At 39.0% G+C, this 25,681-nt stretch overlaps 1 protein-coding gene across 1 annotated transcript; it reads right to left on the bottom strand.

The window, feature by feature from the left end:
• Positions 1-16,859: 16,859 nt before the first annotated feature.
• On the bottom strand, positions 16,860-23,653 carry FLRT2 (fibronectin leucine rich transmembrane protein 2). The gene is made up of 2 exons (XM_011974278.1): positions 20,891-23,653; positions 16,860-18,910 (listed from the first exon to the last, which is right to left on the bottom strand). Exon 1 carries the CDS (start codon positions 23,277-23,279, stop codon positions 21,297-21,299), a length of 1,983 nt encoding a protein of 660 aa, XP_011829668.1. The 5' UTR covers positions 23,280-23,653; the 3' UTR covers positions 16,860-18,910; positions 20,891-21,296.
• Positions 23,654-25,681: the final 2,028 nt, after the last annotated feature.

Raw genomic sequence — 25,681 nt, 5'->3', positions numbered from 1 at the left:
GGTTGGTTGATCAAAACACATGATTATAATTGCAGTTGCATGACTACCCGGGACCCAGTGGCCAACAGTTTAGCCTCTTTCGGCATCATTTCTATTAGTATAAGACAAGAACTGTCCCTGACAAGGAGATTAATAATCTAAGAAACAAGATGTGATTCTGCTTCAGAACCACAGAGGTCTACACTCTTAATTTCCTACCATATTGGCAAGGTTTTTACAAACTGCATGACCATCTGCCTGAAACACTTTACGCACCGTTGAATTTGCTGAATCATTGTAACCAAGTAGTAAAGACAGCAGCTTGGATCACAACCTGTAAAAGCTAGAGAGTCTACTCTTCCTCAGGAACAAACCAAATTCACAGCTTTAGGGATTACTAAGTATTGAATCAAAAGTATCAAAGCAGCACATCTAAAACTAGTATATGTTGCCTTCAAACATCCAGGGAGCCCATCAAGAACAGGCCCAATTTCTTTGGAAAGGGTTTCCAGACATGCCCGACTAAACTGCCAGAAATTTGCAAAAGGTGGCATGTCCCTGAGTTTTATTGAAAAATTTCTCCTACCTTCTTGAATGCATGTGAATTACTGAGCTTTCTAGGATATCTTTTCCTTCCAGTTCTTCCACTTTAGTCACATGATGTTATTAAGCTGTAGACAATCTCTGGTATGATAAGACAATCAAGGTCACTGGGAGTAATTCGTGATATCTCCATGGGCCATGTTAATGAAGGTGAAAGCAGACTATTATAATGTTCTTTGCCTACTGAGATAAAAAGAAAGAAATTTCTAAATTGATAGTTGCATTGGAGATACCATAACTCAGCTGAATTTGTTTCAGTAGAAACCATATCTTCCACAACAGTAGCAACTGGAATTACCACCTGAGTAAACTTACATCAATTGTATATTCTCCAAAACATAGCCAACTTCTTCAGAGATTTTAGAAAAAGCAAGTTAAATGAGGATATCTTAGAAATATCCACTGCTGCACCTTGAATCTGGGAATTGTGTGAGTGTTAATGATACTATATTGTGCTAATTAGTCTGGCTTCAATTGCCCAAACCTGCGTCTTTCCTTCATTTGTACAATTCAGGTACAACTTAAGTTGGCTGAACATCTATATTATTCATGAAGCTATAATGAGCAATTATCCATTCTTGAAAACAGGTGAAACCCAGTTTCCTACTACTATACCTTGGATGGTGATAATAAAAACCACATCCATTCTGCTGCAACTGGAGTAAATGTTGTCATTTGTTCTCTGTCGCTCCAGGATTCCATCACCCCTACTTAAACAGGGAGCAGATTGTGTGGGCAGCATCTATACTTTCAGCTCTCTCTAAGAGAGGAGTGTCCTCATCAATGCATTAATGAATGCCTTAGTTAAACACCCTCTGGCCGGGTGCCATTGCTCACACCAGTAACCCAGCACTTTGGGAGGCTGAGGCGGGTGGATCACCTGAGGTCAGGAGTTGGAGAGCAGCTTGACCAGCACGGTGAAACTCCATCTCTACTAAAAATACAAAAAATTAGCCAGGCGTGTTGGCCCACACCTGTAGTCCCAGTTACTCGGGAGACTGAGGCAGGAGAATCGCTCGAACCCAGGAGATGGAGGTTGCAGTGAGCTGAGATCATGCCACCGCACTCCAGACTGGGTGACAGAGAGAGACCCTGTACCCTCTGAACTCTCTGATGAGATGTTTTTAGACATTAAAGTGAATCACATCATGGGTCACTCCAATGTCCGTATCTCCCTGTTATGGACTGTATATTTATGTGCCCCTAAATTTCTTTTTCATTTTATTTTATTTTATTTTACTTTATTTTATTTTATTTATTTTATTTTATTTTTGAGATGGAGTCTCTCTGCCGCCCAGGCTGGAGTGCAGTGGCCGGATCTCAGCTCACTGCAAGCTCCGCCTCCCGGGTTTACGCCATTCTCCTGCCTCAGCCTCCCGAGTAGCTGGGACTACAGGCGCCCGCCACCTCGCCCGGCTTGTTTTTTGTATTTTTTAGTAGAGACGGGGTTTCACCGTGTTAGCCAGGATGGTCTGGATCTCCTGACCTCGTGATCCTCCCGTCTCGGCCTCCCAAAGTGCTGGGATTACAGTCTTGAGCCACCGTGCCCGGCAATTTCATACGTTGACATCCTTGCCTCGAGAGGAATAGTGTTAGAAGATGAGGCCTACGGGAGGTAATTAATCCATAAGCATGGAGTCCTCATGATGAGATTAATGACCTAATAAAAAGAGACAGGAGAGAGCCTTCTGAAGGCAATTGTTTACAACTTAAGAAGAGGAGCACCACCAGACACCAGATCTGCAGGCACCTTGATCTTCAACTTCACAGCCTCAAGAATTGGAAGTAATAAATGTTTATTGTTTAAGCCACTCATTCTATGATATTTTTGTCACAGCAGTCCAAACTGACTAATATACACCCTATATTTCAGATTCTACAGTATGCCAAGGCTCTGGTACATGTACTCATATTGGCTAATATGGCCCAATCTGTTTATGATTTTTCCTACCTGGGGTACCTCCTTTTGAGTCTGCTGCCATACATAGTCCACAGATTTCTCCTTATAAAAAAATAACAAACCATTGCCATTTTTTGTTGTTATTTAACCTTTTCTTCCCAGTTTATACTTCATATTTAAGCCCTACTGAGACACTGGGAACCAACACTAATTCTAGACCTGGAGGCAGTGATGTGACCAGAACAAGCTATTTTACATTAGTTACCTCAGGTGAGTGAGTTCTCCCCACAAAGGCAGAATCAACCTTATATAACAAAGATGAAGGAGTTCTATGGCAAAGAAGGCTCACCGGACTTACTTGGGGGTTCAGTATAGTCAAAATAATTTAAACCTACCTAACATTCCCTTTATAATGCTCTGGGTTTCTGATATTTCTCACTGAATGCCCTAATTTTCACAGGGAAGACCTGGTGCGGGTGTGATTCAACTGAAATTATGTTTCAGCAATAGACAAGATGAGACACTGTTTGCTGTTCTCTCTCTTTTTTTTTTTTTTTTTTTTTTTGTCATCAGCAACCTTGAAACTATAAGACATAAAATAATGTGACACATAATCATAGATGCTCCTTGGGCCTCTGACTTGCCTTGAGCCGAGTATTTAAAACTCTGAATTTGTTTTTTTCTTTCTATACATGCTTCAGCCTACCTCACAATTATCATTCTCATCATAAAATTCTGACGCAATCACGTTGGCCGCCAAAGCCTTGGCTTTAATAGGCTCTTCATTCAGGTGATCTCAGGTAATAATTTCAGTTGCTGACTTTTTTTCTCGTTGTAAGTCAAAAGATTATCAGTGACCCATTATGCATGAATAGGACTGTCTCTTCTTTCAAATTCAGCCAGTTTAGGTAACCAATATCCAATGTATACCCTTAGGTAAGTAAACCCTACCATCAGTTTTAGTATAAATACTTAATCCAACAAGATAAAATGCAGGAAACAGAAATTATTCCAGTTATTCAAAGCAGGAGAGGTGTTTAATATAAGTATTAGGTGTGCACAAAATCAGTGAACGAATTGGACAGGGGAGGAGGATAAATCAGGAACTACCTCTTAAATTGTTGCATCCAAGGACGTACCACTGTAGCCTTTATCCAGAAACCAGGTCTCTCCTGCTACTATTAATATCACCCCTGACTTCACTGAAGGTAGTGACTAGACACTAAAACACTGATTATGGGCACCGTGCCTGACTGCTTCTTGGGCCCATGACTGACATTAGTAAGAAGAGAGCCTCCACTTCACCTCCACCTTGAAAATTTTGCACACGTGCCTGTCATTGGTAGAACCTAATTGATACGTAGAATCCAAATATAAAGGAGTCCAGCAAATGTGATCGATTCTGTCCAGAAAGGAAGATACATAGAAGGAATTGGGAATAATGAATACCATTAAGCCATACCCAGGGAAAAAGCTGACCCTCACAGCTTTCCACCCTGGTGTTAAATACCATGCTCTCTCCTTTAGTCTTTGGAGGCCGTTAGGTTTTTAAAGTCCTTCTTTATTGTTAGTTTTCACTTTCGTGGGCTTTCGCAGAAATAAGTCATAGACTAAATACTTTGTGGATGGGATTAGAATAATTGCCACCCATATTATGGAGAACTGCACTAGATGTAGTACATGCTTTCTATGCATTTTAACTCATTAAGTACTTACACCAAATCTATGAGGAAATTATGGCTACAGTTTAAGCCACTTGCCCAAGGTCACAGGGAGGAAAGGCCAGAAGAAAGTGAGGTCAGGATTTTCATGTAGGCAATTCAACTGTGCTGCTGAAAAGCCTAAGGTGGGATCTGTATTTTAGAAATGTTTGTGTACACCAATTCTCTCAGGCGATTTAAGAGAGGAATAGGAGGCAGTTTCTAATGATGTGTTTGCCACACTATGTGGCCTATGTTCTACTCAGGGGGAACAAATCTCTTTGCAGAGATCCTCGACTCTAACAGCAAAGACTGAGCCTGACCAGTGAGAATTTAGCACATGTATGGAATATTCACAAAGCATATTTATTCAATAGCAAAAAATTTATGACAGCAAGTGGTTCTATCATGGCAGAGACCTTGATGAGAGAACTTAGTCATTATTATTATTATTAAATAATTCTGTGTCTCCTAATTTGCTTCTGGCTCCCAGAAGTCTCCCAGTGGCTTTCCTATGAATTAAACAATTAAAGAAAACCTCTCAAGATATTTAATACTTGCTATGTATATTGTAGTGACCAAACTTTACTTCCCAAGGAAATCTTGGTTACAATCTGCATTAAACACTAATAATTGCATGATTCTAAATGTAGTCAGCAGTTTGGAAGGGTCATTACTCCACTGATTGCCTTACTGTCCTGATAAAATATATAGTTTTCGAAATAAAGTATTCAGGTTGGCCATTTCCAGATTTCCTTTGCTTTATCTGCAGAACGAACCACCACAAGCTCACAGCAGAGTCCACACTAGTCAAGCAGTTAGATAATAACAACTGTTAAGAATTTCTGCTAGTGAAAGCACTATGGTGAGTTGAGGGAAACAGCCTGATTTGAAATCCTAATCCCGGTGTTTCAAAGCTCATTCCACCACTTATTGTAAGAGCTTAGCCAGTCCTTTCTGGGGGCTTCAGTGTTTCCATCTTTAAAATGGGTGATGCACATAATAATAGCAATAGTCTATAAATATAAATTTTACTAACACACACTCTAATTTTAGCCAAACCCATGAGAGGAAATTCAGCAGCTATCCAAGAAGATTGAGACAAATGAATCATTGCTACCATCATTTGGGCTCGTTAAAAAGTAGCAGAAAATGGACACAAGTCTCAGAATGACTGGTGGGGGCCCTTCTACTTGCATTATAGAAAGTAAATGTGGTTCCTTGAATGCCTAACGGCCTTTAATACTCATCCTCTTTTTGCTCATCCCAGTAAACTACTTTCAAGAAAAGCTGCTTATTTTAAAATCATAAATCACTTCACAAAGAGAATTCAATTCTCTTTTACTCCTGTCAAGATTTTGTCAACTTAACCAGAAGGCATGCTCATAAACAACTTGCCATCTGGTTAACTGAATTTGTCAAGGAGAAGGAAACAGGACCACAGTGAATGAGAGTCATCACTTCCCCAGCTTCCAGTCAATCACTGAGAAAATCTGTGGGATCCTACAGGTATCCTTAAAATAACTGGATCGTGAGAAAACATTGTTACAGAATAGAGACTGCCTGCTTCAGAAATTCTTTTGGTTTCAGTTTAGTTTTTATCTATGTACAAGAGATGACACTTATCCTAATGCACCAGTCGTTGTGATTGTCATTTTCTTGGACATTTTTATTTTCAGATAGTGTTGATAAACTTGGTTTCACTGGGCTTCATTCAAAGAATTGATTGTTAGCTAACTTTTGTTTGCTTTTCTGCACTGTATGTTTTTTAATCTTTTATTTTTAGCATATATCAAGGTTATTTGACAGTCATAAGAGAAGGGGAAAAAATTCAGCACTAGTTAATCAAAATAGATTTGCAGACATACAGCAAACTCTGGGCCTCATATATGTTCAAGTGCGTCATTTAAATTCATGGAATTGGAACAGTCGGTGGTTATAACATGAATTAATGTTACTGTGCTCTGCTCAATAAGTACAGAAATCCCTTGGGCCCAGCCTCACACCTTCACATAATTACAGTTCTATTGTTGGAGGAATTCAAGACAGCCTTAAGAAGAAGTGTGAAGTAGGCTGTAGCAGGTTGGGTTCCCAAGGAAACGGATTCTGAGACAGAGCAGCACACGAGAGGCTTACTTGGGAGGGTTTTTGCAACTGACACCTGTGGAAGGTTAGGAAGAACCAGGACTGGTAGAGGGAGAAGTAAAGCCATGATGAAATCTCAAGGGAAAACTAAACTGAGCCTGCAGCCCATCAGAGCAGATCTGAGCTGGAGTAAGATGTCTAAGACTTCCTACCCCAATATCTATCAGTCATCAGGAAGTGTTGCCTGGAGAAAAAGACAGAACCATGGGAAATCACTCTCTTCAGCCTGGACAACAGGCAAGGGGCTAACAGCAAGGCTCTCTGCCAATAGAACCAGACCACTTCCAAGAATGCCAACCACACAGGCAAACCTTGCTCTCCCCGGTGGCGTCTGTCCATCGTAATGGCCCATGCTCCAAACTCTTCCATTTCTCCTTTCTCTGTCCACTCTCAGTTGTCCTTTATCCCATTCTCTACTGGTAATTGTTACATTTAGCAGAAGCCACCTAGTCCCAGCTTCCATCATAATGGTTACTAAACATTTCACTTCTTGAAAATCTAGGTAATGTGTATACATTTTGGTAGTGATGCCTGGTATCAAAAGAATGAGGATAATGGTAGGCATTTCAAGCGTAGTGGAGGATAGTGGAGCAGAGTAAGGACAAGAGAGAATTTAAATTCCCTTTAAATGACACCACTATATGGTTTCATATAATTAACCCTATAATTACCACCGGTGGGTGATTACAACATGAAAAATTTGCAAGAGTGTGTCCCCTGCCAGCTTTTCCAGAGACATCCACAGAAGCTCCAGAGGAAGCTATTATGTTTCAAATCTTCCTTTAAGACAAGCGATAGATGAACCTACCCAAAGAATATGACAGAAATGGTGGGTCCACCCTCAAAGCTACATCACTCCTGATCACACGAGAAGGCACCTTTCTCTGTCTGAGATATTCATGGAAGAACAGACTGGAGGATGTTTGCTGTCAGTGCAGGAGCATGGAAAATCACTTACTTCTACCAGGAGCGACAGACAATTGTGGAAAGAAAGAATATTGAACGGAATTAATGTAACAAAGCAACTGTATATACTAGACACTGTGCTAGTAACTTGAAATGAGTCCTCACGCCACCACTATGGTAGGTCTTTTTGTTATACCTTTTAAAAAATATGAAACCAAACATTAAAGAGGTAAAGTTGTTTGACTAGAGAACACAGCTGGCAAGTGAATGAGTCAATATTTAAACGCCAAAGCTAATGCTTTTCCTACCACGTCTATGGCATGGTGATTCTTAATGAGTTTTAATTACTGCAGTTTAACTTTCTAATACTTACAGAGATAATATTTTCAACTACTTGTTAATGCTTTTAATAACTTCTTGGTCTAGATGAAAATTTTTTTTATAATTTATAAATTACACTTGATTAGTTAAATTTGTACCCATGCCAGAAATGATTTGTACGTGTAAAATGTGTTTACATTTATCTCCACAAAACATGTTTGTTTTTCCCTAAAAATGTATGTCACACCACTATTTACTTGCCCACTTTGACTATTGTTTTGTAAAACCTGGTTTTTGTTTTTGTTTTTGTTTTGTTTTGCCTGTTAGAATGTTAGTCTCCTTTTTTTTTTTTTTTTTTTGACACGAAGTCTCGCTCTGTTGCACAGGCTGGAATTCAGTGGCGTGATCTCAGCTCACTGCAACCTCCGCCTCCTACATTCAAGCAATTCTGCTGCCACAGCCTCCCGAGTAGCTGGGATTACAGGCGCCTGCCACCATGCCCAGCTAATTTTTGTATTTTTAGTAAAGGCCGGCTTTCACCATGTTGGCCAGGCTAGTCTCAAACTCCTGATCTCAAATAATTCACCCACCTCAGCCTCCAAAAGTGCTGGGATTACAGGCGTGAGCCACCGCACCCTGCCAAGAATGTTCATAATTTCGTATAAATATTTTATTTGCCTTTCTTTTTCTTTTCCTGAAGATGGTTTGTTGCTTACTTTTCAGTTTATACTGGCTTTTTAAAACAGATTTCCTTTGGAATAATTCTTTCAGTGGTGACAGCTGTATTTACTGAAATAAAATGTTTCAAACATGTCTCTGGAAGTTTGAAGTTCTGTCACTTTAGAAAATTAGTTAAGGTTAACAAGAATATGATTTTTTTTTTCCACAGATGACTTCACCTTTGATTTTCCTACATTTAAGTAATGTTAGTGATGTTCTTTAAACTGCCAGGCAGATTTTCAATGTTTGCGATACAAATACCGTTAAATACTTTTATTATATTTACTTTGATAAATTTTTTAAAAAATACTATTTTAGTCCTTTATAGAGGTAGCATAATATTTAATACTAACTTTATAAAAATAATTATTTTACTAATTTGGTTGCATTTTATTAAATTCCCTTTACAGAATTAATGAACTTTTAAAGATTTCGTAACAAAGAACTAATTAATGAGAATCATAAATAACAGCTTATGAAAGAATAGATAATGATACCTCAATCTGAGTCCCAAGGACCACTTTCCAATTACACAATTACAAGCCATTAATTTAAAATATCAGTCATTAGACTATTATCAATTATTGGAAATGTGTATTATATAAATATTATATAACATCTTTAATACAGCCATGTTGATTGTATTCAGGTGCATGATGTGATGAAACAGAGCTAGTGTTCAGTGGCAGATATTCTTAGGAAACCACTTTAAAGACTAAAAATTTTTAAATTAACATTCCATCGTTACCTGCTAAGTAGTGGTTTTATAAAAGTATTGAAGGTCCGGGAAAGAATAATTTCCTAATTATTCTAAAAACTTGTCATCTTTCTTTTTTTAAACCATAATTGTACATTTGTTCAAGATTCAGATAAAAGTGGCAGGGGTCAGGGTTAAAATCTGTTCTACTCCATCAAAAATAAACCACATTTATTATTTAATATTTTCTAGCTATTCTTATAACTCCTTTTCTGTCAAATATTAGGGTTTAATAGCTGTTACATAAAGGCTTGAAAACATAAAATATTTAATATTTTAAGAAACTTTTTTATACAATTTGTATTGTAGGACACTATATCTTTGATAATTTTTACTGAAATAGAGTATTTTATAAATAGTCTATTCAGAAATATAGTTTGCATTTCCTTGTTTTGAGGGAGAAGTGATTGAACTAATGAGTTCTGTTTTCACTCCCTTTCTATTCATTCATTTCTATTCATTTGTAATTTTTCAGTCATAATTCATTTTAGTATATGCCAACCACTGAAGTGAAGACGACATAAATTATCTCATCAAATCCTTAAAAGTATTAGTACCTCATTTCGTATATGAGGAAACTGAGGCTTAGGGACATTAAATAATATCACACAGATACAAAGTCGCAGTTCTTTGTGATTCTGTAACTCCTGCTTTTAATGGTTATGCAGGTTGCTTCCCAAACATAACAAGTTTAAGTTTATTTTAACTAATAGAAACATGTTAGTCTTTATACTCAAGTCAATGAAACTGAGTGTTTATGTTTGCTCTATCTATCCTATACACATCTTCCTGAATTTTAAAAGAACACAGAACACAAATCAGTCCAATGAACTAAATCTAAACTACATAGAAAATGAACAAGCATAAAACAGAATTTAAGGTCCAAAATAACTTGGGAGATCAACTAAATTCCTGTGCTTTTGACTATAAGAAACAAGCCAGAGAGAGAAGTGGTCTTACCCAAGATATAAAGGGGGTTTGAGTTATTGTAGCCCAATTTTTGCACACTAATTCCATATATTTTCAGAAAGCAACTGATATTCATTGAGCATTTTATATGTGTCTGGCACTGTGCAGTATGGTTACTGTTGAGGTGAGTATTGTTATTAACCCATGTACAGATGAGAAAAATTGAAGCATAAACAGGCCGAAGAACCAAGGTAAGTATGAGCCAGGGTTTCAGTTTAGCTGTAGACAGCACTGGACTCAGAATTTAAAAGATTCATCATGTTTGCGTAATATAGCTTCCCATCCAATACGCTACGGTCTTAGAGACACTGTCGCTCTCTATTAGATATAACTGGTCTCCATTACAAAACAGCTCACTTCCTGCTTCTTCCTTACTTTGGATACACTAGTAAAGCATGCTGTATTCCAACTAATGAGGGCAGATAATTGTAAAATATTTAACAATAGGATAGCTGAGGCCTACCAATCAAAACAGACAGTGCTCCAAACAGAATAGGGATTAGCAGTAGACCACAGGAATGCCAGTACCCATTGACACTTGCCAAATAACTGTCCTGAAACCAATTAAATCATGCAGTCCAGGACTGAGAAAGTGTATTTCCCCCATCATCAAATATCTGAACTTCTGCATTTATTGAGCAAGGAAAGACATAAATAGAAAGGAAAATAATGCTAATACAGACCATAGTGAGTGAATTGCTTTGAGACTATTAACTACCACAAAGTGTACAGAAAGAAAATAACATGACCCAGCTGAAGAGGATGCATGCCTGATAATAACAAACAGATTACAAACTTAATAATGATATCGCTTGTGAAAAGTAACTGCATGACAGGTGGCAGACGATTGCATCTGCATTGCAGAGACATTAAAATGTTCTTCCATTTGACTGCTACCATCCCCACCATCAGCAAACCAAGTGTGGATTTAGATGCCATAATTGGTGGTGTACTAGAATCAGATAAAACTGTGTCTTACTTAAAACTATAGATTTCTGAAACAGAACATCAGAAATGTATTACTTTTTTTTTTTTTTTTAGACAGGGTCTTGCTCAGTTGCCTAAGCTAGAGTGCAGTGGCACAATCAGAGCTCAATGTCACCTTGATCTCCTGGGCTCAAGTGACCCTCCTGCTTCAGCCTCCCAAGTAGCTGGGATTATAGGCACATGCCACCACACCTGGGCTAATTTTAGTTTATTTTATTTTTATAGAGATGGGTTCTCACTGCATTGCCCAGGCTGGTCTGGAAATTCTGACCTCAAGCAATCCTCCCATCTTGGCCTCCCAAAGTGCTGTGATTATAGGCATGAGCCACTGTGCTCAGCTTATCTTGATTTTGTTTTTAGCATTTTGATTTTCAATGCCTTCTGAATGCTTGTTCCTGGGGCTCTTTTGACACCCACATATTCTGAATTAATTTTCAGCAATAACCACACCTACATGTACTCTACCAGATAGAATATATGCTACATCATAAAGAAGTCTGTTCTCTTTCTGTTCAACAATGTTGTTCAATGATCCCACTCACCACGAGAAAAAAGGCCTGCCATGGTTGCGCGTTAGCCCATGGCACTTCATCTTCTCAACTATTTCCCCCAGAAAGAATAGAAAATAATGAAAACCTTCCTGACAGACTCATCTTTACAATGGCTGTGCAAATTATTGAGTGTTATGAGGAATTCTGTGTGCTAATTACCTTTAAATAGATCATCTCTACATGTAATTCTGATCTTAATACTCGAGAAATTTGGTTTTCATCATAAAAAGGTGGCAATTTGTCACCATGTGCTTGTGAATTACATCTGCATGAAAATAACATGTCAATAATATGTCATTTATTCAATGTATACTCAGTACCAGATACTGTGTCAACTACTATACATGCCTTTAATTCTGACAACCACCATATGTGTTAGACACCATCGTCTCCATTTTAGGAAAATTACACTGATAACCATAAAGTGCAAGTTATTGCCAAGGTCAGTTGGCAGGTCAGTGGTTGAAGCAGGATTCCAAAATAAGTCAGCTTGATTTCAAACTGATTTCTTAATAACTACCACTCTCCACTCCCTTCTTCTTTAGGAGCATATCATTTCTAGGAAAGACTATTTATTCTCATGGCAATAACCAAGATAACACGACATGAACCTTTAAATGATATATGCTATATTTTTATATGGGATATGACATAGTGAATAATGACTGTCTCTTTCGATTTTGCTGATGAAAAAAAAAATCTCTCTCTCTGCTTTTCACATGCAAAGAATTCATTTTGACTAGCAAACTGTCAAAATGTTTAACTTGGTGTCTACTTGTGCTTTGTGGACTTTTCATGATGGTGATATTTTGTTGCAAGGTGAATTTTTTTTTTTTTTTTTAATGAGTCTCACTCTGTCTCCAGGTTGCAGTGCAATGGCACGCTCTCAGCTCACTGCAACCTCCGCCACCTGGGTTCAAGCAGTTCTCCTGCCTCAGCCTCCTGAGTAGCTGGGACTACAGGCATGCACCACCAAGCCCGGCTAATTTTTTGTAGTTTTAGTAGAGATGGGGTTTCACCATGTTGGCCAGGATGGTCTCCATTTCTTGACGTTGTGATCTGCCCGCCTCGGCCTCCCAAAGTGCTAGGATTACAAGCGTGAGCCACCGTGCCTGGCCTTAAGGTGATTTTTAAAGATACCTTTTTGTATGCTTTTCTGTAAGCTGATTCAGTTTTGAGTTTGTCTGCAATATATAAAAAGGATATTCTTGGCCTGGCACAGTGGCTCACACCTGTAATCCCAGCACTTTGGAAGGCCTAGATGGGCATATCACCTGAGATCAGGAGTTCGAGACCAGCCTGACCAACATGGCAAAATCCGTCTCTACTAAAAGTACAAAAAATTAGCCTGGCATGGTGGCGCACACCTATAGTCCCAGTTACTTAGGAGGCTGAGGCAGGAGAATCACTTGAACCCAGGAGGCAGAGGTTGCAGTGAGCCAAGATCGTGCCACTGCACTCCAGCCTGGTGAGAGAGTGAGATTTCAACTCAAAAAAAGAAAAAATAAAAAGATGTTATTCAAGTCATTTTAATTGTTCTCTCAGCATACCCTATGAATGTAGACATATACTGATTTCATCTAAAGCTTTCAAATCAGATGCATGGCCACCAAATAATCATAAAAACATTTCTTTTAAAAATGTTAATGAAGAATCAAGAGATTTTAAAGAAAATATGTATGTTTGTTTTTTCTTGTAAAATGCATACTGTGGTGTTTGAGCAAGGCTAATGTTGCATAAGTCAGAACTCTGCAGCTCTTTCTGGGGCTTAAAAAAAAAAAAAGCCATCTGGCCATAAGCTACTGACAGAGTGGCTCTTCCCCTGTAGCTGGGTACCTACCAGGGCCTGGGCATGGCTCTCAATGCTGGATGACGTACAACAATTTACAGAATACGTTCTGTCTCTCTCCAGGGACCCTAGTGTATAGGCATGAAGCAGACTCACAAAAAATTGCAATATATAGGTGCTAAAAATAAAAGTATTTTAAAGTTGTATTAACTGCACAGAGGGGTCAGATAATTGGCAGGTGTGATTCCAGGAGCTTTGGAAGAGAGGAATTTGACTGGCATCTTAAAGGATAAATATATCATCAGGCAAAGGGGAATGTCATAGGATGAAAGACCTTCAGCAAATATACAGTGGTCTGAAGGAGCTTGAGATCCCAGGAAGATAAACTGAAAGCATTTTGTTTGCTCATGTCATTCATATGTATATATACACACACACATATATATATATGGACACACATATATATACACACACACATATATATGTGTATATATATACACACATACATATATATATAATCTACAGCATGTAATGGAGGAGACAATATTGGTAAGGAATGTTGGAGCAACGTGCAGTAGGACACATATGTCACACAAAGAGTTTGAATTCTATCTTGCAAGCAATAAAAATGCATATTTTGCAAGCACTACAGTACCATTCCTTATAGATTATGATTACCACTTGTCCTTCAATGTGTTGGAAAGGCTAAATTAGAAAAAGACTAAAGGAAGGGTGTTAACCAAGTCAGAGTCGGGGAACCGAGAGGAGAAAACAGTTGAGACCACTCTAGTGCTGGAACTAGCAGAATCCTAGGCTGATTATTTAAATACAGTGGTGTGAGTGCTCAAAGAAAGCAAAGAGGCAGAAAGAGTCCAGGCCCAGAAAGAGTGTTAAAAACCAGCAGCTTCCCAGAAAGACTTTTGATGTGCAAAATTTAACTCTCCTGGAAAACATTCTTATTCAGTACCAGAACTTACTAGGCCTCCGTAAATATTTGCTGAATGAAATCAAAACCAAATCAACAAAGGCCCATCGTATCCCAACTAGGGAGTTTAGAAGACTTTCTGAGCCAGCATAGTTTTATATTAAGAAAAGAGTGACCCAATACGGAGGTTTATTATGTCATTGAAATAATAAGAATTCCCCTAAGGATATATTGAGGTTTTCGTCTAGTTTAGACTTCATATCAAAACAAAACAAAACAAAAATAGACAGGTATGATCACCAGTTGGTATGTGTGTGCTAAAATGACATATAGTTTGGGGTATTACCATTAAAAACTTTTGTATCCTTAACTTTCAGCAGAGCCAATGAAAATAAAGCTTATATAATATCCCCTAAAGCACACATTTTTATCTATGTTATGGAAAAAAAATAAGAGCATAAATTCAGAAGCCAGTTTACTAATGCCCTAATAGATTGTGACATATGTGCTTTTTCAGCGGAATCTACAAAATACTTAGAGCAACATCTCAAGTATGAAACAAATTCATTACTAAAAATAACCCAACTCAAGACCTTTTAACGGCTCTTTGAGCTCACCCTATGGGTATAGACATATCTTGATTCCATCTGAAACTTTCAAATCAGATAAGTGTGCAGCCATCAAATAATCACAAAAAGAATTTTTATAAAAAGTAGGAATGGATGACCAAGGGCTTTAAAAGACAGGAATTTTGAGGTTTCCAAAATTTTCCCTTGATTTGCCATAATAATATATGCATCCACTGAGAAGTTGTGATAGCTCCATCATGAAAAATCTGAAGGCTAGTCAGTCTCAAGGATGGTCAATTTATTAAGAGGCAGGAAAACAATTAAGAGTTTATGGAGTCATGCTCAGGGGTAATTCCTGACTCTGCCATTTATAGGATTTGTAGCTATAGACTAATCACTTAATTTCTCTTGAAGCTAAGTTTTAAGATCTAAAAATTAAAATAATGCACCTTACAGGGTTATTTTAAAGACAAAGTGCAAACATATGTTATCACACAGTTTGCACAAGGTCTTACATAAACAAAGGTTGTTAGTAATTGTCAGGTGTCATTATTACTCCTTTAGATTGATTTCCATTGAGATGCTCAATAAAAATTTAAACGGCTGCATGTGTAATCACCAAATACAATTTCAAAGTTTTCAAATACTTTTTGGAAACTTGAAAATTTAATTCAAATTAAGTTCTGACTTTATCAATGTACTCTCTCATTGCTGCATCTATTAAAAACCAAGAACATCTAACATATGACAGGTGCATCAACCTTACCAACAGGTGGAAACATCTCTTTTGTCACCTTAGATGTTCTGTCAGTTTAACGAAGTAGTATAAAGTAATTACACAGTCTCTGACACACTGGAATGCATTAGAAAAAGTGTTTATTACCTGATCTGAGTTCCTTAATGGCTCCCAGACATTTTTCTCTGAATCCCCAGAAGACCCTAACATAGTGCTATACAAAGGAGATGAATAGTAAATATATCAGATGAAGAGATTTCTTCAGGGACATAGTGAGGGAGATTTGCCTGATTTGGCTAAGAACGCATTTCCTTATTCTGTGAGGCCTCTGAACTCAGCCTACTGTTTGGAACAGAGTAGGAAGACACTAATAAATTATTTTCGAATGAACGGTATTTTTTGACTAATGGTTTAGTCTGCACAGAATAAGGTCTGTAACTCTTGGCAAACCAAGAATAGCATGGATGTTACTTTACATTAATTCCCCAAACGTAATATGAATTACCTGTTAGCACTGTCTTTCACAGTCGATGTTCCAACAGAGATTCTACAAACAGGTAATACTAGTTAACTGAAATGTCACGTTTCCTGATTCAATCTCTGTCAAACACATTATTAATAAAATGGCCAAGAGGGATTAGCAAAAGGGGTTCTGAAAAATCATGAGACTAATCAGAACAGAACTTGAGCATGGACTTACATTTCCATGAGTGCCTACTGAAAGGATGGATGGATGTGCTATAAACTCTGAAGCAGAAAAGTACTATGAGAATTCTTAAAGAAAACTGACATTTAAAAACAACAGTGTGGCTGGGCATGGTGTCCTATGCCTGTAATCCCAGCACTTTGGGTGATGGAGGCGAGATGATTGCTTGCATCCAGGAGTTTGAGACCAGCCTGGGCAACATGGTGACACCTTGTTTAAACAAAATTAAAAAACAAAAAATAAAGCCAATAGCATCTATTTTGAATAGAGGAAAAGACTATTCTGATAAGTACAATGTCATTATCTATATCCTAAACAACATAGATTTCACCAATATGAAATAAGATGCTCTGTGTATGTGTGTATTCATAGGAACACACAATTTAGTTAGGAAATTTAAAAGAACATGAGGATTTCATATAAACTCCTCATACAAAAAGGATCAAATGGCCTTTAGAAATGCAAGTCATCTTCATGATAGGAGAATACAAAAATCCTATTACTTCCTTTATTCCTGCCCTCCTGCATCATTTATTCTACATTAACAGCACAAGTATTGACTGTATCCCAATGAACTTACTCAGATAAACACAATGTGGTTTTCTTTTAAAATAAGACTTTACTGAATATATCAACAAGGTACTGTATAGTGTAGAGTGAAGTTTGTCATTAACAAAGTGTGCGACATGGTAGGTCTCAGAGGATGTGTGATGCAGAATCTTCCAGCCCCTTGTCAGAGAGAACACACTAAACAGAAACCAGAAGCAAATCAGCATATGGTTCAAACAATAACAAATCATCAGGTTAACTTTCAGTGAATATACACTAGTCCTATGAGGGACACACAGTTGGCAATGCCTTCACCTTGCCTTAAACGGTTATAAATCTTACAATCCAGGGACACCTTTACAAATGCCCCTGTGTGTGTGTGTGTGTGTGTGTGTGTGTCCACGCATGTGCATGTTTGATATTAATTTTAAAATGCTTGTTGCGATGGCCTTCCTTTGTGCTCTTCCGGTGGGTGTGTAGCTAGAAAACAAAAAACTAGAGTAAGAAAATCTGATTTGTTATAACAACGGTACCAGAGATGTACAAAACTCTTTCTCCACAGTGACAAGCATTCCCCATTGCTGGTAACTGTCTTTTGACCCTGCTGAAGAAATCAGAGAAGGATGTAGGTTATGCCTTCTTAGCATTCGTATTTTGACTTTAGAAAGAGCATCAGGCAGGGTTTGACAAGACCAAGAAAAAGACCAAGAACTGTTTTGTTCTGTGTAAGTATCTTTTTTCCGTTTGGGGCACTGCTTTCTGCTTTGCTTTCCCCTGCAGCTGGAATGGTAAATCGTGAGCAAAACTGCTATTCTCATGTTCTAAAGTAAAACGTAATGTCTCCTTGTTATAGGTTAGAGAAAAATGCTATAAGCAAAGATACCAATGGAAATTAACCACTTCATTTTTCAAGAGCTGCGATGGCCTCTGCAGCTGAGGTCCGGCGATCAAGTGAAGCATCCATTCCCTGTGGACTACACTATTGCCTCGTGTTCTGAATGGATGCTTCGATCACAGCATGAAGTTGTCCTCCCTGGTGGGGAAGGAAGTTCTGATTTGTGTGAAATGACTAAGACTATTATGATAGGTGCTAGTAGAAAATGAAGTTGTAATATGAGCTACTTCATTAATACTTTTTACCAGACAGGTCACATTATAGGTTTTGTTTGTAACCTCAGGGACAATGTCTAATATGTTTTCAACGAACATCCAGATAATTAGAAACTGCATTCTTTCTCACAGGGGAGAATGTTTTCCATTTGATACACAAGGAAAATAGGCAGGGGATACAATCCTCGTAGCTGCCTGCGATTGTCCCATGCCGTGGGCTGCTAATTGCATCTGATGGTGTTTGAGGGTAGCCCAGAGTGTCTCTATAATCAAACATATCTCCCCAAACAAGCAGGTATTAACAACTACCCTGGCTATAGATAACTGTCAATATATCCTTGTGATCATGACTATGCCACTTCCTTTTCAATGTCTTCTGTACAGTGACAGTTACCGAGCTCTGAACGGGATCAGATTCTATCTGAATCACCTTATTTGGCCAGGCAGCATCAAGCTCTTTATTGGCCAGCGAGCATGGATTTTTTTCCATGGTCTTGGCCTGTACTCCCAACCTTGACTCTTGACTCATCATCTCAAAATACATCATAATGACAGCAAGACAGGCCCAAACACAAAGCAGGTATTTCTGCAAAAATACATTCCCATGACTAAAAATGCCAATCAAAGCAGAATCGCCAGGGACAGTTGTTTGGCTATTTTCATAAGACACATTAGACATCACAGATTCCATCATGTGCTTTCTATCCTGGTGTAGGTGAGGCTGCAACAAATGGGAGACGGATTTTAATCTTAGCAGTCTTTGTCATGTTGTACACAAGATGAAAATAAAGCCTGTTACTAGGTTCAATCTCTTCAGGAACACCTCCAGCAAAAGGGACCCCGTCAGACCACCTTAAGCATTGCACGTGACTGTCTCCATTGTACTACTTAAGCCCCAAATAATTCTGTGAACTCCATAAGAAATGACAGGAACCTCTTCATCCTTGTTTTTCCTGGCCCAAAGCGATGTCAGCAGCCAGAAATCCCACTGGGGGTTAAACACACAATATACATAAATGAGAATGATCATTTGGTGAATAACAGAAATAAAAACCCTCAAAAGTCAAAGTACCATCATTTGAATGCACAATTTTATCTACACAGCCAAGGGGAAGAGGACAGTAGAAGGGAATTACCCAGCTAAGTACACAAAGCCCCCATGTTATTGTCTTGACTTTAGATGTCTTAGTGCTACACTGATCACCTTCACACTCTTTTCCCTTCACTGCGTGGACCTAACTTTAAAAAAAGCAACAGCCAAAACCCTCTAGCTAATAGACTAAAATGGAAACCAGAGTCACTTTAGAATTAATTTAAATTAATTCATAGCTAAGTTCAGCTCTACTGACTGCACAGTTTCAATTCTTGTGTCTAACATACAGCTGCAGTTATATTTTCTGCTTATTCTGAGGGAGAAGGGAGATTAAAACATATAAGTTGGGCTATATTATTAAAGAAAATAAAGCTCTTACTATAAAGAAAAAGTTGCATAGCATTTTATACCTAAACTTTTACAAAGAAGACACATCACAGTTTTATTTTGCTGAGAGAGAGAGAGCAAGTAAGATGATGGTGACATTTACTTCATGGGTCCTTATAATAATGGCCAGTGGTAAAAGAAATATGCATCACAGAGTGAAATGTTTAAATTTGATTTTAAAAAGATTTTTTTTTTCCAAGGGAGTAGTTTTTGATAATGTATGTGATCCATAGCCCTTCTCTGTCTAAGGACGGCAAAGATTAAACTATGTGTTTTATGAAGATGTTGCCTCAAAAGTATCTAGAATTAAGCAAGGACATCCCTCTCTTTTCTATGCCCTGCTCTGCCAGGATTAGGGGAACAAGCCTTTACTCTCTGACTTGTTTGTTTTTCATGCGTTGTCCTACTAACAGAAGATTGATGATCCCTCCGCAACTGCCAAAGTAGAGGAACATCCACGACGGAAAAGGAACAAATAAAATTTCAAGAGTGGAACAGGATCAAAGTCAGTACAAGGTGGAAACCAGGTGTCGCTTTTTAAAAAATTAATTATTTTGGCCAGCTTTGATGTGTCCTTACAGAATTATTAGCAGTGAAAATTAGTATGCATTTAAAAATGTATAAGTACATATGGATATTTTGTGCAGCCAAGATTGGCATCCATAATTTTCTTTGAAATACTGAGGAGAGGGAGAAAAACGAAGGTGTTATAAACAACTAATTATGAAAATATATGGGAGATGATTGGAAGACAAGAATTTGCAAGGGGATAAAAGATATTACTTCAAGCTATTTCAACATGATACTAACAAAGTCAGCTGACATAACAGAACCACTGACCAGTTGTTTTTGTCTAAATAGCAGTAAGGGTAATTTTTAAATAAGTCATTGTTGTATTTTCAAAACATTGATCACCTGTTGGTCTAAATATCATGTTGACATAGCCTCAGTGAATCTACCCAAATAATTCTCATTATCAAAAATAATTCCATTCAATATAATTCTTCCCTTAATTTTATTAGCCTCTTCTAAAAAATTATTCTAGAATATATCTCTGTTGAATGTGATTCAACCTGACATACGATTTGAACAGTAACACTTTTAAAGGGAGTTTTCTTGCTACAACATCAGACCGGTCCCTGAAGATGACTGAAATCAGACTCAAGTCTCTAACTCTGTTATCACTTAGGACCAGGGAAGCATGAAGAGTGATTTTTAAGTTCCCAGTCGGAAAGCCAACCCCTGCATTTTCAGGTCTTTTCAAATCTCATCTCAATTTTCTTGATTCTGTCAGGCCAGGTTAACTTATCTCACGGGAACTAGCTTCCTCCTGGTGCTTTCAGCATTTCCCGCACTGGGTCAAATCAGGGTAACTACCTCCATTCTTACATTATAGAATTTTTTTACCTGTCTTCCAGACCTGGAGGTATAGGAATAGTGTGAAACTCTCTGGGCCATTTCTTGTTTCACCCATATTATTCCTCTTACCCTGATGAGTCCATTTAATCTGCCCTTTCATCTGACCACCAGGAATTTATTCTGACAGCTTCAACAGCGAAGTGGTTGATGTGTATCCTAAGAAAGAATCACTCGTTCTTTTTGCCTTGGCATTGGGTTCTCATTGTACAACCCTGTACAGTACTTCAGCAACTTTTTTTTTTAAGTTTTAAAAAGCAAAGAGTTACAAAACTGTTTGTAATTAACTTGAAATAGAAAAGACAGCACTTTTTTAAAATCCCATTATATAGTACACCGTATAAATTACAGAGTATTCAAATGCACAAATGCATCTGTGTAACATTTATCAAATGTAATCTGCGTGTCTTTACGTGCACACACGAGTGTGTTCTCAAGAGTCTAACTGTCCGCCTTGATAACGCTGGGCCTCTGGCTGTCACGTATGGCAGTGCTCTAGGTCTGGCACGCTGCTGTTGCAGTATCGCATGTTGTTGGGGATATGGCAGTCTGTGTAGTTAATGCCCCCATTTGGGGTGTAAATGGGCTGCAGTCTGAAATCTCCTTTAAGGAGCTGATCGTTATTTAAGGAGACGATCTGAAAACTGGTTTCTGTCATCTCCAGGATGGAGTTGTCCTTCTTGGTGCCTGCCTCGCAATAATCATCTTTCCGCCGGCCCCGGTTGTATTTCCACTTCTGGGAGGTGTAGCGCCCCTTTTTGTGCATGTGCCAGCAAAAGACGCTGAGCAAGACCACGAGCACAAATATCACCGCGCCCCCGATCAAGCCGGCCAGCAGAAAGGGGGAGCCCATGCTGTGGGACGTCGTCTGCTCGTGACTGGATGCTGTGTTGCTGCCGTTGTTCAGATAGGAGGCGTGAGTGGTGGCCTCTGAACAAATGGTGTCTTCTACCGCGCGGTAGTTAAAAGCATCCAGTGGCACTAAACAAATCCGATAGGTGGATCGGGGCTCTAGGTTAACCAGGCTCAGGTGTTGCTTCTCACCGCTGACTATGCGCTCCTGAACGATGCCCCCTACTAAACTGTGGCCCATTTTCACCCATGTGAGTTTGTATGCCATCACGGTGAAGAGAGAGAGCCAGCTGACTTGAATGGAAGTATCATTCACAAAATGGATAGAGAGCTGGATCCGTTCAGAAATAGGTGGGGTCACTCTTTCTCTGCCATCCCAGTCAGGAATCGTGGGAAGTTTCGATGTGGTAGGAGTTGCAGGCGTGTGGCTTCTGCTAGGGTTTGGAATAGAGAGGGTGGGAGGCTGAGTGGTCGGAGAAGCTGTACTTGGGGCTGGGGTGAAGAGAGGCAGGCCGGGGGTGGTGGTGGGACAGGACAAAAGATTCATATTTAATTCCCTGACGGCCATCCCCCGGACTTGTTCAGGACCTTGGCACATGAAACCCCGCACGTTGAGAGATGAAGGGATGTATTTGAGCCATTCCGTGACCCATTTGATACTGCAGTCACAAAACCAAGGGTTATTCCGCGCAGTGAGCTGCTTCAGGTTGGAGAGATTATCAAACACCCCTTGAGTCAGCATCCGCAGTTGGTTGTTGGATATATCCAGCCGTTCCAGCTTACGCAGATTTGAGAAGGCTGTCAAAGGAATGTGGTTTATCTGGTTGTCCTGCAAATAGAGCCTGATCAGATGTGTACCTGGCAGATCGGGAGGAGGGTGGGACAGCGAATTACGGACGATTGAAAATTCCTTGAGCTTGGTGAGATGGCTGAAGGTGCCGTCGGCGATACCCTTGTTGGTCAGGAGGTTCCCGTCCACAATAAGACGCTCCAAGCTCGTGAGATTCTGGAAGGCCATGTCGGATATGACAGCAATTCGATTTTCATCCACCCTCAGCTCTTGCAAGTCCACAGGAAGCCCCACAGGCACACTGCTCAGGTGATTCTTAGACAAAAACAACAATTTGAGGCTAATGGCCTCCCGGAAGGCCCCGTCTTCCACCCCCACTGTGGATATGGAGTTGTCATCCAGGTGCAGCTCTTCAAGCTTTAAGAGCTGGGCAAGAGCAACCCGTGAAATGGTCTGAATATTGTTTTCCTGCAAATGGAGAACTCTGACATTCTTGGGAAGGTTCATGGGGAATTCGTCCAGTTGGTTGCCGTACAGGTAGACCGTGTGCACCGACTGTACATTGTGCAGTTCTGCAGGAAATCCAGCATTATTAATTTGGTTGTTGTGGAGGTAGAGTACGGTTACGCCCTCCGGGATCCCAAGAGGCACTGAGGTCAAGCTTCGCTCGTTACAGTAGACAAAGTTCCTGTCGCAGCGGCACACACTAGGGCAGGCCAGGAGTTTGGACACCTGTGAGTAGAGCCCCAGGGAAATGATAAGCCAAGACTTCAGGAAAAAAGCCCCATGGCTGGGCCACTTTGTGGTCTGTAGGCCCATTTCTGAAGTACAGAAATAAAATACAATGTAGTGGGAAAAAGAAAAAGAAAAAAAAAATAAACAGATAGCAAAATCAAAATGACTGGACCGGGTTCTGCGGAAGTCCAGAACTCTAGCTAGAGGGAACGTCCTGAAGGCGTATGGTAAAATAATCTCCCTGCTGTCTTGGGTCTTATCAGCCTGTGTTGCCCTCTTTGCTGCTGTCCTCCATGTGCAAAAAATTCAACAGGGAGAATTTTTCCACACTGGCAACAGGTGATGGCAAGTTATCAGCCGTGTCAACACAAGCCCAAGTGGGCAGGCTGAACTCTCTTCTTTTGTAGGTCAAGCCAGCCTTGATTAGCCTACGAACTTCTTGGTTAAGCTCAATCTGCAATCTGTTGTAGGAAAGAAAAGAGGAAATGGTCAGTTAAGGGCAGTAATGAAAAAAGTGCCAATATAACCCTGAGCCTTTCAAAAACAATGAGATTGGAATGAAATGTTGAGAGGCCAGGGTTGGCATTAAGTGGAATTTCAAATAACAGTAACTTAGTTGAAAAGGTATTCAAGAAATAATATAGTATCTTCAAAAGGACATCATGCTGTTACTTGTCACCATCAACCATCGTATTGTGAATTTAACAGCCCAATCAGTACCTTCTCTTTTATCTATTCTTCATCTATTTGCATATCCAAACACTTAATTACAACAGGCACACTGCTGAATCCACTCAATCAGTTAATGATAATTATCTACAAATCCCACTGGTCATAGACTTGTTTCAAGGTAGAGGTGATGACTGACAGCTAGCAAAAGTGAAGGGGAAAATGTGAAGCCCTGCATAGTTATATATTTAAAAATGCAAAATGGAGACTAATAAAGTCACTTAAAAAGATGCATCTTTACTGAAGAATTATTCCAAATGCATTACATTTCCAAATACATTTACTATATAGGAACTTTCATATACGATGTTATAAAAAAGCTGTAGCTGAATTAGTTGCCATTTCCTTTTAAAATGTATTTTAAAACTCTGATACAAAAACTTACTCAGGCTTAACGGAAAGTTTTAGAGAATAAAATATAAAGAATATAGTATGAAGGTGATAAAGATTATTCATTATATTATCACCCAGAGATAACTGATCGATTTGCTTACTTTCCTTTTTTCTATACATATACTTAACAAAATTGGAATCATTATTTATTTTTCTTTTTGTTACCTAACATACGTCATGACCACGTAATTTAAAAAAATCGAATCATTCAAAGAAAAAAAATTCAAAGAAAAAATTTTTCAAAGGAAAAAAAAGTAGTATAAACGTAGTGAACAGAAGCATGTATGAAGGCAGAGACTTTTTTCTTTTCCACTTCTTGTCTCCTTTCCTCTTTATCTTCCTCCAAAATAGCTTGCACTGGAGTCACTGAGGAGAATGACTAAGCTCCAGGGTACAAAACACCTCCACTTATCTCCTCCTTCGGGACCTCTAGGTCCAGATGAGATACACCATTGTGATCCCTCGAAGAGCTGCCAAGCTCACGACTAGGGGTAAATTATTTTTCAACACCATCACCTTCTTTCTGTCTGTGCTTTCCTACTTTTATTAGAGGTCTTTTAGTAAATTTTGAAATGACAGAAGACACAGTTGAGGAAGTCAAGGCAATCCACAGATAGTAATCATGCCTTCTTGCTACAGAAAGTATTCCATCTGTTTTTAGATTAGAGAGGTAAAGAAGTTAATTGAAAGGTGCCAGATTAGATTTCCCTACAAAATAAGCTAACATGATAGGACATGGCAAACTGCGAGTCTCTTAATTCTCAGGAATACAAGGAGATTGAAACAACTTACATCTAAAAGTACAGAGGAACTACTTGAAATTGTTCCCTTAGCTATCTTTAGAAATATAATTAAAAAAGAAAAAAAGAACACTGGAAATGTTATTTAAGTGTCAAGGATGTTGTAAATGTGTTCTATAATTTAAAAGACTGTAAGCCATCTAAAAAAATGCCTTTGATGACCAGAAATGGTAAAATTCATTTTTTATTGTTTAGGAAATATAAGGTGGGTGGGAGGGGATTTTTTTCAGGTAAAAAGAGAGAGAGATGATGCTTTATATTAAAAATCAAGCATGGCCGGGCTTGATTTCATGTGGTGGCTTACACCTGTAATCTCAGCACCTTGGGAGGCCAAGGCAGGCATATAGCTTGAGCCCAGGAGCTGGAGACCAGCTTGGGCAACATAGTGAAACCCCATTTCTATTAAAAATTAGAAAAATTAGCCAGGTGTGGTGGTGTGAGCCTGTAGTCTCTGCCACTCTGAAGGCTGAGGTGGGAGGATCGTCAGACCCCAGGAGGCAGAGGTGAGTCAAGATCATGCTGCTGCAGTCCAACCTGGGTGACAGAGCAAGACCCTGTCTAAAA

The sequence above is a fragment of the Mandrillus leucophaeus genome, unplaced genomic scaffold (genome assembly GCF_000951045.1).
Source record: "Mandrillus leucophaeus isolate KB7577 unplaced genomic scaffold, Mleu.le_1.0 Scaffold144, whole genome shotgun sequence".
Taxonomy (NCBI): Eukaryota; Metazoa; Chordata; class Mammalia; order Primates; family Cercopithecidae; genus Mandrillus; species Mandrillus leucophaeus.
This window is presented reverse-complemented; position numbering and strand designations above follow the sequence as displayed.